This window comes from Hemitrygon akajei, chromosome 13, assembly GCF_048418815.1.
Source record: "Hemitrygon akajei chromosome 13, sHemAka1.3, whole genome shotgun sequence".
In the NCBI taxonomy this organism is placed as follows: domain Eukaryota; kingdom Metazoa; phylum Chordata; class Chondrichthyes; order Myliobatiformes; family Dasyatidae; genus Hemitrygon; species Hemitrygon akajei.
The window spans coordinates 53451279-53466371 of record NC_133136.1 but is presented as its reverse complement, the minus strand read 5'-3'; the positions used below and the strand labels follow the sequence as shown (position 1 = coordinate 53466371).

The window sequence follows — 15093 nt, the reverse complement described above, 5'->3', positions numbered from 1 at the left end:
CTGGCATGGTGCCAGAGGACCAGAAAATTACAAATGTCACTCCACTCTTTAAGAAAGGAGAAAAGCAGCAGAAAGCAAATTATAGACCAGTTAGCCTGACCTCAATGGTTGGAAAGATGTTGGAGTCAAATGTTAAGTATGAGTTTATGGAGTGCTTGGTGACACAGGACAAGATAGTACAAAGTCAGTATGGTTTCCTTAAAGGAAAATCTTGCGTGATGAACCTGTTGGAATTCTTTAAGATTACAAGTAGGAAAGATAATGGGGATGCAGTGGATGTTGTAAAATTGGACTTTCAGAAGGTCTTTGACAAGGTGCCACACATGAGGCTGCTAACTAAGTTAAGAGCCTGTGGTATTACAGGAAAGTTACTAACATGATTAGAGCATTTGCTGATTGGTAGGAGGCCGCAAGTGGGAATGAAAGGATCATTTTCCGGTTGGCTGCCAGAGACTAGTGGTGTTCCGCAGGGTTCGGTGTTGGGACCTCTTCTTTTTATGCTGTTTATCAATGATTTAGGTGATGGGTTAGATGGCTTTGTTGCCAGGTTTTCAGATAGTACAAAGATTGGTGGAGGGGCAGGTAGTGTTGAGGAAACTTGTAGGATGCAGAAGGACTTAGACAGGTTAGGAGAATGGGCAAGAAAGTGGCAAATGAAATACAATGTTGGAAAATACATTGTTATGCACTTTGGTAGTAGAAATAAATATGCAGACTCTTTTCAAAAAGGGGGAAAATCCAAAAATCTGAGATGTAAAGGGCCTTGGAAGTCCTTTGCAGAATACATTAAAGGTTAACTTGCAGGTTGAGCTGGTGGTGAGGAAGGCAAATGCCATGTCAGCATTCATTTCAAGAGATCTAGAATACAAGAGCAGGGATGTGATGCTGAGGCTTTATAAGGCACTGGTGAGGACTCACCTTGACTATTGGAACAATTTTGGGCTCCTCATCTAAGGAAAGATGTGCTGGCATCGGAGAGGGTTCAGAGGAGGATGGTTCCACTCAAGGATGATTCTAGGAATGAAAGGGTTTTCATGAGGAATGTTTGATTAATCTGGGTCTGTACTCATTGGAATTTAAAAGGATGGAAGGAGGAGGATCTCTTTGAAACCATTTGACTGTTGAAAGGCCTAGACAGAGTAGATAAGGAAAGGATGCTTCCCATGGTGGGGGTATCTAGAACCAGAGGGCACAGCCTCAGAATAGAGAGGCATCCATTTAAAACAGAGATGGGGAGAAGTTTCGTTAGCCAGATGTGGTGAATTTGTCGAGTTTGTTTCCACAAGCAGCTGTGGAGGCCAGGCCATTGCGTGTAATTAAAGTAGAGCTTGATAGGTTCTTGATTGGGCATGGCATCAAAGGTTATGGGGGGGGGGGAAGGCCTGGGAGTGGGGCTGAGGAGGGGAAGAAAAAGGATCAGCCATAATTGAATGGCAGAGCAGACTCGATGGGCCAAATGGACTAATTCTGTTCCTATGTCTTATCGTCTTAGGTCCCATGAATGATTTCTGCATACATTATGTATCATGGCATATTCTCTCACACTATATTAAAGATGGAAACTAATTCAAACCTTTTTACAAAGTGATGGATCATGTCATTCTTTGACCTGAGTCAACACTGATTGCTGCATTCAGAGTGGTCCTTCTGCCTGTGTTCAAATATCTTAGCCCTGAAAACTAACGATCAGTCAAATCACTTTGCAAACCATCCCTGTTGTTGGAATCCACTGTCACAGAGCTACTCTACTAATGGTAAACTCCCTTCAGTTGCAAATTTCGATGCCGGATGGATCATACCTTGCTGAATTATATCTACTTTATCGTGCCCTCCATTCTATTCCTCTTAGTGACCATACTACTCTCACTATTTCCTGATTGTAGTGCCTTGGTCCAACACTGGAGCATGCATTCCACCCAGTTCATGACGCCTCAGCTTGTGTCTTTCACTTACTCTTCTCTCCAGTGACCATCCATCCCTCAATTGGCTTCCAGTTTTATTTTAATTACTATTGGAGATTCAGTATTGAGACATTGGTTACCATTAACCAATTCAAGACCATACATGGCATTCAGCTATGACAACTGATTTTGTTCCTTGAAAGATGGTTCATCACTTTGAAGTAAATGTAGTAACCATCAATGGTGCATCACAACAAAAAAAGGCGTCAACACCAAAGAAATAATGAATAATAGGGAATTACAGACATGTCTAATCCAATCTCCAGTGACAGCCACAAGTCTGCATGTTCCAGCAGAGGCTGAAGTGAAAAACAAACTGCTGGAGGAACTCAGTGGGTTAAGGAATCAGTAACTTTTCAGGAAAAAACCCTGTATCAGCACTTATGTCCTCCTATCCCCCACCCCAGATGCTGCTTGAATTTCCAGCAGTTTGTTTTTTTTTCTCTCCAGATTCTATGTTTTTCAACAGAGTTTGCTATACGTGGCTTAAGAGTAGAAAAGATTACAGTTCAGTGCTCTGCACTTCTGACTCCTGCTTCAGTTTTCTTAGCCCAGCAACAAAATCAGAACAAGAAGCAAACTTGGCTACTTCATGCTGCTCCTTTTGGTTAGTTGGACATTGGCATGCCAGGTGTTTACCATATTAGCTTGATAATGGGATGAGAACTGTGAAATTCTAAGGTGAATGTGATATTCATGATCGGTACAGCACAGGAGTGTGAGACAACACAAGGAATGATGTACTAATAACCAAGAAATATCACTCTACTTAGGAGGATTATATCCTTAGTGAAATAATAGGCATCATATTCAGAAGTTCCACTTAATGGGCGTTTCAGCTGCCATTGAAGGTTCTCTATATTTTTTAGTGATGAGCCAGATATTGCATACTTTTGGCCAACAGTTCTGTTGGGAACTATTGACATTCCAGCTTGCCTCTGACTTCTCTGCATGCTCATTGAAACACATAGGTCAGAGATAAGCTGGAGGCCGAGCACTGATGTACAGACCTGACGAGATCCAACATATTTCACCTCTAGCCCTCTCCGGTTTATTCCGGCCAATAGCTGGTCTAGGTAATGTGACCATATTCATCTTAATTAAGTGGTAACCACAGGCATGTCTTTACTTAATTTTCGTTACCTTACCTTAACATTTGTCAATAATTTCCAGAATCTTAAGGTTTCAAATTAAGTTAATTGTATTTTAAAATTTTGTTTAACATTACTTAATCATAGAAAAACAATGTTTAAATAACTCACAAATCAGAAATAGCTAAACATTATTCAAATACCTTTGACATTGGTGAGGTCTTTCAAACTGAAAGCTGTCAGTGCTTTCTATGGGTGCAGCCTCTGTAATCTCACCCAAGGGTGATCATTAGTTTCAGTCTGCTGTACATTGTAGGATGATTGTGGGGTGTGTTGAGTCAGTTTTGCCAGTTCTTCTCATTGAGATGAAGTTAATAGGGAGCAGTTGAGCAGATCCAGAATGATCTGGCCATTTATCTTTGTACTCAACTTTAAAAGCGTAAGTTTAAGGGCTGCCCCCGTCATCATAAGAATGGGAACACTTCAATTGTCATTAATTGAAGAACTTGAATTATATAGATGAACACTTGAAAGGCCAAGGCACAGAAGGCAATGGACTAAGTGCTGATAAATGGGATTAGTGTAGATAGCTACGTGATAGTTGTCATATACATGGATGCCCAAAGGACATGCTTCTGTCATATTTTACTCCACAATTGTTTCTTGAAAAGAGAATCAAACCTTGCAAAAACAAAACTGGTTGTGACATGCAAAATTAAATATTGAGATTCAAATACAATTGATATCAAGTTATTCCAAAGAATACGGCAATTGTGATAATTTAATTCAGTGCAAACTGTTCAACACTGATTCAGTAACTCCCGATGCCTGATCTCCGGGATCTCAGGCCACGCTCTAGTTTGTGGTGGTGGGCCAACAACCGTTATGATGGATTGGAACTTCTCAGCAATCCATTTCCTTTAAGCAGCAGAAATGTTGAGTAGGCATGAAATAATAACATTCCACTCATAGCTCTGTTTATCAAAAACACTTAAAAAAATCAAGCAATTAATGAGTATGTATTAACTGTGGAGCTATTTAAACTCTGATGATGTGTTGAATGTTCTAGCATATTTTCATAATGATGCCACATGTGTTCTAAGTGCTACAGCTTTTTACTCCCATTTCCTTTCCTTGGAGACTCTGCAAGGTTTATGTCAACATTTGTAAACAATAATCTATCTGTGTTGACATCATACCTTCTCACCACATAGCTCAAGAGGCAAATCACCTTGCAGTTTTACATTTGTGTATAGTTGAAATGCCTTTAAAAAGTGCCACAGAGTCCATTGAACTTATTTAATGTTATAAAATAAAATTAATGTAACTTGAAGAAACAGAATTTATTGCTGTTATACTTCTAAGTAACAGAGTATAGTAATTTAGAGCAAATAATCCCCACAAACTGTGAGAAACCTTTAAAAAAAATGCAATACTAAGAGTTAAGATCTTTATCAGAATAAATGGTTAAAATACAAGGAAACAATAATACTTTGGAAATTGTACCAAGTGATATTATCACATTAACTTTAATTAACCTGTATCAAATTTCACAAAGTGGACATACTTCAACCTCTTTATTTCGTGCAGATTAGTATTCCCAGTCAGACAACAGAGCCAAGACTTTGCTAAAAGTCACTCAGAATTGAATTCACTGATTCTAAGCACTTTGAGCAGTTCTTCTCCAACAGAGCTTGAAAATAGGCTATTATATTGGAACTATTGGTTCCCTGGCTCCATTAAAACGACTGCTCAGGTTGATTTTCATCATCTCTGGGATACTCTGATAAAATTTATTTTAATGAAGTATTGTTTAAAGCTTGTTTGGTTTTTACCATTAATTGAGGTTGGACATTTGAATTGGTCATCTAGTTATGATCTTTAATTGTATGCTTAACGTGGATAACTGTATTTTGGACTATTCTCAATGTCTTATGAAAGTTACATACTTCTTACTGTCAATATTTTACTAGTAGCCTGACATTACACTGTTCTCCTGACTTATATTTATGATTGTGGTTAAGTAAGGCTAAAGTATAAGATGAGAATGTGATTGTAAATGAATGTGCTTACAGGAATATGTCTTCTTTTAACAGTCGGGGTATTGGATGGAGACGAGCTTGCACTGAGAGCATTCTCAATATCTTGATCAAGTTGATCCAATTTCATAATGAGCAGCACCATGGAATCTAGCCGTGCTCGATCGCGATCTTCCTTCATTTCCTAAGGGAACAGAGCATGCAGTCACAATTTGCAGTCACAGATCTCATAAAATTATAAAGCATTGGTAAGTGCTATTCAGCTCAATAAGTCGTCAGCAGCCCTCTGAGGAGTTTTCCTAATTGGAAAAATAAGATCTTTTTGAAGCACTGCCTACTTTAACAGATAACTTCTAGGTGACCAAGATCTTTTCAACAAGAATAGAAGTGAAAGTTGTCCCCACTTTGTAAATCTACATTTTATTTTAGGAGAATTTGAAGAGTGTGGTAAAATTATAGAATTCGCTACCCAAAAAGCAATGATGAGTGAGAGACATATTTAAGAAGCAGATTTATTAGTGGAAAAGGAATCAAGAGACATGATGAGAAGGCAGAACCTAAATAGACGATCATCCATGATGGTGGTAAATAATGAAAAAGGCCCGAGTGTAGAAGGGTCTACCCTGCCTCAGTGTTTTTTAAATCTTTTTATGAATTATTAAACAAGTAGAAGAGTGTCATATTGTAAGGTAACATAATTGGGAGAAATGTACATAATTCACTATCCCCGACATTGAGTTGAGCTTTCTCTTAACGAGGCTGGTCTGACATGATGACAGTGTGATGTAAGGATTTTTAGCGCACTTTTGTGTTCAGGTTTTGGAGTTCAATAAAGCCTGGAGTTTTGGAGTACGGGTTTCATGTAACATAAAATGCCTCATTTCATTTTATTTGTGAAAACCAACATTGGTGACCCTAATGCTCTAGGATGATTCCAGAGTTATTGAACATGTCGGCCAACACAGTCATTTTGAAACTGTCCGGGTTTTGGGAGCCAAATGCCATTTCTTGGTTTGGATAAGCTGAGGCCCAGTTCGCTCTGCCAGAAATCACCACCGATCACACCAAATTCTACTACGTGGTAGCGTCGCTCAACAATTCCACGTCTGCAAGAGTGGTGAGTCTGTTTGAGCTCCTGACTGAACACCATAATTACTGATCGTTGAAAACTCACCTTTCAAAGACTCGGACTTAGGAGTCTGAGAACAACAAACAGTTGTTCTCCTCACCCAGTGCTGGTAATGCTAGGTCTTAACAGCTAATGGACCACATGCTGTCTCTCCTGGGAAATCACCATCCTTTTTAATTAAAAAAAAACTCTTCTTGCAGCAAATGCCTGATCAACTTTGCATAGCCCTTGCTAATTCACCTATGAAGGACTTGCTAAAATGGCTAATTGTCTACACTCAGCTAGGCAGCAGCATCATTTCTCCTCCTTTCTCTACCTCACTAAGCCTGGTCAGCAAGGTAATCCTCAACGCAAGGACAACCGCAAATGCAAAATAGATGGCGCCATGCCTGTGTTTCTACCACACTCGCTTTGGTACAAATGCTAGGAAGTGCCAACCATCTTGCAGTGTTGACAGTGCCAGTGCATTGGGACATCAGAGGTCTGTGAACACCAGGGTTTCCAGCTCCGAGCATCATCTCTTGTTCATTGTGGCACCCTTTCAGGGTGACATTTGTGTGTGTAATGGGTGCTCAAGTTAGTGTGCTGCCAGCATTGCCTATTGATGAGCAGTTAAAGAGCGATGAAACCTCGCTGGAGGCTGCAACCCGCAGCAAGATCCAAACTTACGGAACAAAATGGGTGACACTATACATCGGACTTTGTCCTGGCTAAATTGGCCAGACCTTGCTTGGTGCAGATACCCCGTGTGCCCAAAAACCGTTAGTTGATCTTGAGCACTGTTGGCTTGTGGATGTCAAGGGCTTTGAGTCGTTACCCTGCTCTCCAGGAAGTTCCCCACAATGACTCAGTCAAGCACATGCACCACCGCATGAGAGTTTACTCGACTGCTGGGTGAGTTCCCAAACATCAGCAAGCCCACATTCTCCACGACAGTCACAGAACATGGGGTCAAGCCCCACATTCCCACAACTGACCTGCCAGTCCATGCCCCTGCGCGTAGACTGGACCCAGAAAAGCCAGCAACCACGAAGACCGAGTTTGCCCACATAGAAAGACTCAGCATTGTACACCGGTTAAATAACCCCTGGGCTTTACCCCTCCATGTGGTCCCCAAGTTTGATGGTGGATGCTGCCCATATGGTGATTACTCATGTCCTAATGAGGCCACCACTCCTGATAATTGCCCAGTCACATCCAGGACTTTTCAGCACGTTTAGCCAGAAAGTTAATTTTTTAAAAGTTGTTCTACTTAGCGGCTAACATCAGGTGCTGGTGTGCTCAGAGGACATTTCCAAAACAGCTATAGTAATGCTGTTTGGCCTTTTTGACTTTCTATGCATGCCATTTGAACTGAAAAATGCAGCACAGACTTTCCAGTGGCTGATGGACTCTGTGTTAAAATACTTAGATTTTCTTTTTGCTTACCTAGGTGACATACTTGACACCACTGCATCCAAATCTGAACACTTATCTCATCTCCGCACATTTTTCGGGCACTTAGGCCAACGTGAGTTGATTATTAACTCCTAAATGCCAGTTTGGGTCATCAACCATTGACTTCCTCAGCCATTGCATCTCTGCAGAAGGTGCAAACCCCTCCCATCAAAAGTAGGTGCTATTATGGATTTCCCACCGCCCCACGCTACAAAAAATCTACAGGAGCTTTTAGATGTGGAAAATTTCTATCACAGCTTCATTCTGCGAGCAGCTAAACTTATGCTCCCCTGTATAGCGTGCTTAAAGTCAATACCCCTAATCAATTGCTTGACTAGTCAGTGGACATGACAGGGCATTTAATGATATCAAACAAGCTCTACTGGCTCACCCGCTTCCTAACGCACCCGTTGTCATTACCAGTGATGCCTCAGACTATGCTCTGGGTACTGTGCCTGAACAGCTGGTTGGAGACATGTGGCAGCCATGCACCCTCTTCAGTCAGCAGCTTAATCCCCCGAAAGGAAGTACAGCACGTTTGACTGTGAGCTTCTCAGTTTCTATCTGGCCACCTGCCATTTTCATTTTCTTCTAGAGGGTCACCAGTTCACAGCGTTTTTGACCACAAACTCCATATGCACACGATGCCCAAAATATCAGATCCTTGGTCTGCATGGCAGCAATGCCACTTGGCCTACATATCTGAGTTCACCAATGATATACAACATATCAAGAGGAAAAATAATGTAGTGGCTGATTGTCTCTTGTGGCCAGCCATTGAGGCCATACACACAGGGGTTGACTATGCCAACATGGCAGCCGACCAAGTTACTCACCCAGAGGCCCAGGCTTACCGAACAGCAGTCACGGCTAGTGGTTGACTGATATTAAGTGCGGGGAAGCTGGTGTTTCTCTCCTGTGTGATGTCTCAACTGGTTGCCTTAGCAGCATTGTGCCCACAAACTGGAGACAACCTGTTTTTGACTATATACATGGTTTCTTGCATTCGGGCCAGAAGGCCTCACAGAAACTGGATGCACTAAAATTTGTTTGACAAGGCCTCAGAAAGGATGTGCATGTGTGGAGTCCCAGTGGGCAAAAATTAACTGTCATGTTCAGGCACCATTGGCACGTTTAGAGGTCCCTGAATGATGGTTTGACCACGTCAGTGTGGATCTTCTTGGTCTTCTTTCCTCCTCCTGCAGTTTTACCCACTTATTTACAACGGTGGACCGTATCAACATCCCACTCATATCAACGATGGGAACAGACATGGGTCGGGTGATCATCAGCACCTTGTCTGCCTGGTTTGGCACCCTGTTTGATATTTCCTTTGACCACAGTTCCCAGTTCATTTCAGTCCTTTGGAATGCAATAGCCCAGAACTTGGGTGTTAGGCTACCTTACACCATGGTGTATCAACCACAGTCCAATGGCCTATGCAAGTGGTTTCACTGCCCTTACAGACTTCCTTGACTGATGAGCGTTGGCATGATCATCTCCCGTGAGTCCTGCTGGGGCTCAGAACTGTTCCAAAAGAGGACCTGCAGTTGTCCAAGGACGTATTGGTATATGGTTAGCCATTACGAGTGCCAGATGATTTCATTTCTGACACCATGACCACTTGGTCAGCCTCTGAACAGCATTTCACCTTCCTCAGTAAATTCAATTCCTTTTCACTCATTCCTACCTCCCATCATGGCATGCAGCACTCGTGGGTTCCATCTCATTTGTCTTTATCTGCTATGACGCACACTATGATACACATAGTCCCTCTACAATAGCTGGTTCCACATTTTGGAATGGGGAGAAAAGACTTTTCTCCATAGGTAAGAGGGCTAAACCTGAATGTAGTTTGGTAGATCGCCTTAAACTGGCCCAACAGGATTTGGTGTATTCTGCTGCCATGCCCCTGGTGTCACAACATGACCCTGAGCATGTCAACGCACCTTTGGACAAGCCCTGCGGTTTGTCTACTCATAGAACATAGGACCCGAGCCGGAAAACTCATCTGTGCTTCAGACAGGCTCGCATGGCAATGCTGGTTTTAGTAAATTCTGGTGTGGGGAGGAGGGCCTGTGTAGGGTAATGTAATTGGGAGAATGTACATAATTCCCAATCACCAACATTGAGTTGGGGTTTTGCTTTAAGAGGCTGGTCTGACATGATGATGTTGTTAGATAAGGATTTTTAGCACACTTTTGTGTTTAGGTTTTGGAGTTCAATAAAATGTGTTATGGTTTTCAATAAACATAAAACATCTCATTTTGCATTCAGTATAACAGGAAATGAATGCAAATATGAAGTTTTCTGTGTTATTTTAAATGTATGTATTGCCAATGTCACTGAATTCAAGTGGGCAAAGAAGCATTACATTGTGGTTGCTGTTCTCGTGAATTCTGCCGTAATAGAGCTACCTTTACTCATTAAATGTTGGAGAAACTCGGCCGAAACATTAACTGCACTTTTTTCCATTGATGCTGCCTGGCCCGTTGAGTTCCTCCGGCATTTTGTGTGTGTTGCTCGGATTTCCAGCATCTGCAGATTTTCTCTTGTTTACCATTTCTCACTGTTCTTGTTGAAATATCTTGCATTACCATAATCTGTTTCAGTTTGAGCAAACTGCACAACCTCTTCCCTGGGGGATGATCAATGATACTCAACTGGAAATTTAAAATATTCATATTAATTGGGAAGTGTGATTATTGTAGTTCGGTAATTGCAATTTTAATCCATTCCATTGTTGTTCAGGTGATTATCTGCAGCATGGAAATAAAACTGAACACGTTTTTGGGATATAAGAACTTAAATTATGTGATCAGGAAAGGCTAATCAAGCTAATATCTTCCATAGACTATACGCAGTCTATCCAATCATGGTCTTAATGCAGGCAGTTAATTACTTATGAGAAAGTTTTGCCAATGTACTTCCTGAATTTTAAATGTAATTAAGCCACATTCCAAGATATTTTTCCATCCTAATTTACCACTATTCAATTGCATCTGCTGTTTTCCACAAAAATATCCTTCAGCAACATCCAAGGCATTCCAGCCCATTTGTTGTAGATTACAAAATTAGTGCCTACAATATTTTGTTTTGTTTCCATCAGATTTTCACAACTTTTATTAAAGGAATGATTGTCTCAGCCCCAATCCTTGCAGCCTGAAGCCTGCTCTCCATTTCCTTTAATCATAGAAAAAATATTCTTTCTTTACCACTTCATACAGTGAAGTATGAAGTCCTAGAGTCAGCCTTGGCATTGGTTTGTGAATATCATTGATGCATTAATAACTTTGACGATGGAAGATGTGAAACAGTACAAAATGTTCCATATCAGACCATACAAGTGATCTATGTATGATATCATAAACTTGTTTTGACTTAGTTACATTCTACCTGAGGTAATCCAATGCTTTTCTGATTTTGATGACTTCATGTGAGTTGAATATTCTCAAACAAATACTTTTCCTTTTCCATTTTAGCTAAAGTGCATTTCTTGATTGTGTCACATCTTCCAGATATTCAACACACCAAAGCATAAAAATCAATCTGCACTATGTCATCAAACTTTGTATATCTAAAATACTAATTTTAATTTCAAAATGAAACAATGAATACGATAAACATCTAATTTTCTATGATAAACAGAATTGTTAGGAAACACTAAATAGTGTTGCAGAAGTTCAAATTGTTCTTAACAAACTCTAATAAACTGCAAAATGGCATGCTGTATTTTTGTTTTAAGATTAAAGAACACAAATCAATCTTATATTATATCATTTTTTCCGATTTCTCTTTTTAGCTCCATGAAGTTATACTCAAATCTGTACTAACTGTTACCTTGCTTTGTCATTATTATACCATCGCAACAAGAACATGTAATGTGAGAAAGAAAGTAGATTGGCAGTTACATTGCTCATCACAACAGGATGAGAAAATGAGAGGCTGTATTTCACAAAATATTCAATCTGTTAAATTCATAGCATGCTTGGCATCTGAATGGATACAAGCAGTTCAATTTAAAATATTCTTCTACTGGGAATCTAGCTTGTTTAGAATGCAGTTTTAATTTCAAGTAGGTAAGAGCGGTGCTGAGAAAGGGGTGTGTGAAGCATAATAATTTCTTCCTACTGTCCCACCCACGCTTAAGAGAAGATTTCTAGAGAAGTTTTATTTACCTTGAGAAATTTATTTTGTTGTGTCTTTGCAGAACCTCTAAAAAAGGCTCAGCTGTGGAGAGGTGACATGAAATCCCACCAAGGATCTTGTTAAAGGCTGTATATTTACCAGGTTATGGTGATTAGCTAAATTACTACCAATTACATTCCAAATTACCAAATAACTCATACAAACACAATGGAATCTACAAAGCACCTTACACTGCAGAATACTAAAATAACTAAAGCAATAGCAGCAGGAATGACAAAGGAGAAATAATTTAGGTGAAGTGGTATGAAGAAAACATCCTGGAGGCAAGTGAACAGGACTGAACATATTCATACACATTTTATATATTTATACAAAGAAGATACAAAACATGTGTCTGGGTGATCTGACCAGGGCTGGTTATAGATGTAAAACAAAATTAATACTCCAGTCCTCTCGTTATGGTGGTTAAGTGCATTTGCCTTGCTCAAACAACAATTAGAAAGGCTTCTTGATTGTTAATCTTTATAACTTGGGAGTTGGAATATTAAGGTTGCTCTACATCCATATCAAGTCTAGATCAGATTCTATGAGAAAAACTGATAGATTTTACCTCACAATTGAAAACAGAGATTTGATTTTTCAGCCTTTCTCACACAAACAGAAATAAATGCTGACTTTAAATGAAATTGCTAGATTATAATAACCAATGATATTAATGTATATGAAGTAACCCAAAAGAGTGGATTTAAGATTCAAGTACCTTTATTATCAAAGAATGTATAAATTATACAACCTTGAGATTTGCTTGCTCGCAGCTAGCCACAAAGCAACTAACCCAAAAGAACAAAATTAAAGAAAAATAAAAATAACCAACAAACACTCGATGCACAGGAGAAAGGGGAAAAAAATACAAATCATGCAAACAATTGAACGACCAATAGCAATCTGAACCAAAATTCAGTCCTCAGATCTGAACCCTGGAGCAGCTCAGAGTAGGACCAAAGCCTCGTTTATTTAGTTCATCATGTTAGCGAACACAGAGCACAGCAGTCTTCACAGCCTCAGCACCATGGAGATAACTATCACAGAGAATGAGCAAAATCAGCTTTTGTCCTGACTGACACCATCTTTTCAGTCTGTCTGGGCCTACATTTAAATTGACTGAAACGACGAAACAATGTTAGCCCAGAGGTCTAGCCCTCTGGAGTGAGGACTGAAGATCATGGAGTGCGATCACTGACTATCTTATTGAATGAGGTTGAATGTCTTACTCCTTTTGTTATAGATCTACAATATTGGGCATGGATTAGGTCTTGATAAAAGGAAGGATGAAAGTTCCACTTACTACCACTTGGTCTGGAATTTTAGACCTTCTTCCTGTTTTGTTGTGTGCATTTCCTTAGATATATTTCTCGGTAGTGACAGAATGAAGAACCGATAGATTGTTAAAATTAATTATAATATTTTCATATTATAGTTTTGTATCTTCAATTCCCTATGCTGACCTGAAAATACATTAGGAAGGAAGTATTTAGTGTGCAATTAAGTCTTTCCTTGTCGGTCCTCATCTGGATTAGATAAATCATATAGCCTAAGTAAGCTCAATTAGACCATAGATTGTTTTACAGTTTTAAGCAGATGCAGTTCAATATTTAAATTCAGCAGTCACTACAAACATAAACATAATCAGATGATTAATTGTGCATATCCAACTAAAAGTGCAGCATGCTAACTAATATGACCAGTATTGTCCATTTTAGATCCAATGCTGAAGGCTCTTTTTTAAAAAAAAAATCACAGCCATAACTAGCACTTAAATAATTTTGGAAAAATAAAGTCCAATCACAGGCTATGTTCCCAACTTCCCCCTACTCCCCTCATCCATATTCTGTTTTCACCTCATGCATATCATAGAGGGTATAAAGGAGATTTATTGCAATGATCCATGAAATTACGACATTCAAATATGTAGAGAGGTCAGAAAAGCTGGGATTATTCTCTTTCTCTGTCAATTAGGCTTCTTCTCATAAGGCTTAAAGTTCAAGGGGCAATAGTTCATCCTCAAATTGTAAATGCTAAATTCCTGATTTAGGAGTGGCTATACATTGATATTGTGCTCCTGAAATTCAGTTCCATTGTAGCCAACAAAAGCAAATTTTGGAAGAAGAGTACGATGAACTATTACATGAGGATTTTTTTCTCTAATCTTCTTTCACAGTTCAAATGACTATTGTTACCATCAATCTCATATCTTTACGTCTCCTTAGTTTGATTGACTGTGTTGCACTGTAAAGTACCAGTACAGGGCTCTGAGCATGACTTGACTGGATTCTATTCATTCTGAAGGATGGCTGTTTCTGACAGGAATCCTGTTGTTTTGTCTCTGTAGTTCAACATTCTAATTGCTTTGTTCATTGTCATTCTGCAATGGATCACAATGCTGAGCTCGGAATCCATCAACCATCATAGAGTTCTTCCAGTTCCATTTGCAAGTTCAACAGCACACATGATATATGTTGATTGAATATTTCTTTATTTTTTTCAGCAGAACTCTACATTTATTCAGCTGTTGTTTTCTTATGTCCATTCACACATTTTATTCAACTCATTTGTATTTCTTAAGATTCAAGTTTGTTTAATGTGATTTCCCGTATGCAAGGGTAGTGAAGACTGAAATAATCAAGAGGACATAGTTTTAGGGTGCTTGGAAGTAGGTATTGAAGGGATGTCAGGGGTAAGTTTTCCACATAGAGAGTGGTAGGTGCATGGAATGCACTGCCAGTGATGGTGGTGGAGGTGGATACAATAGACTCTTGGACAGGTAAATGGAGCTTAGGAAAATAGAGGACTATGCACTAGGGAAATGCTAAGCAGTTTCTAGAGTAGGTACATGGCTGGCACAACATTGTGTGCCAAAAGGCCTGTAATGCGCTGTAAATTTCTATAAGTACACAAGATAGCTTATATACATAGATTGATTGTACGTACATAAAGTGATGCTAGATACAGGAGGGTCTATACATTAGGTGACTCCGACAGGATCTGACAAGTAGTGGTGGTGGGGAGGGTTAATGGATGGAGGTGTTGATCAGCCTTACTGTTTGAGCAAACTAACTGTTTTTGAGTCTGGCCACCTTTCTGTATATATGTCCTTGATGGCAGATAGACTGGGGCGGGTGATGCTTTGGGCAGTTTTGACTACCCGCTGTAAAGCCTTCCTGTCTGCTGCTTTGCAGTTTCCATATAATATCATGGGCAGCGTACAAGGATGTACTCTGTAGATGATC

At 39.8% G+C, this 15093-nt stretch overlaps 1 protein-coding gene across 2 annotated transcripts in view; it reads right to left on the bottom strand.

Moving 5' to 3' along the window:
• The window catches only part of dlc1 (DLC1 Rho GTPase activating protein), a 459645-nt gene that overhangs the window by 318226 nt on the left and 126326 nt on the right, over positions 1-15093 (bottom strand). For both annotated transcript variants that reach the window (XM_073064603.1, XM_073064602.1), the window contains exon 4: positions 5126-5275. In XM_073064603.1, the coding sequence (XP_072920704.1) occupies positions 5126-5275 (150 nt within the window). The remainder of the gene's footprint in view (positions 1-5125; positions 5276-15093) is intronic.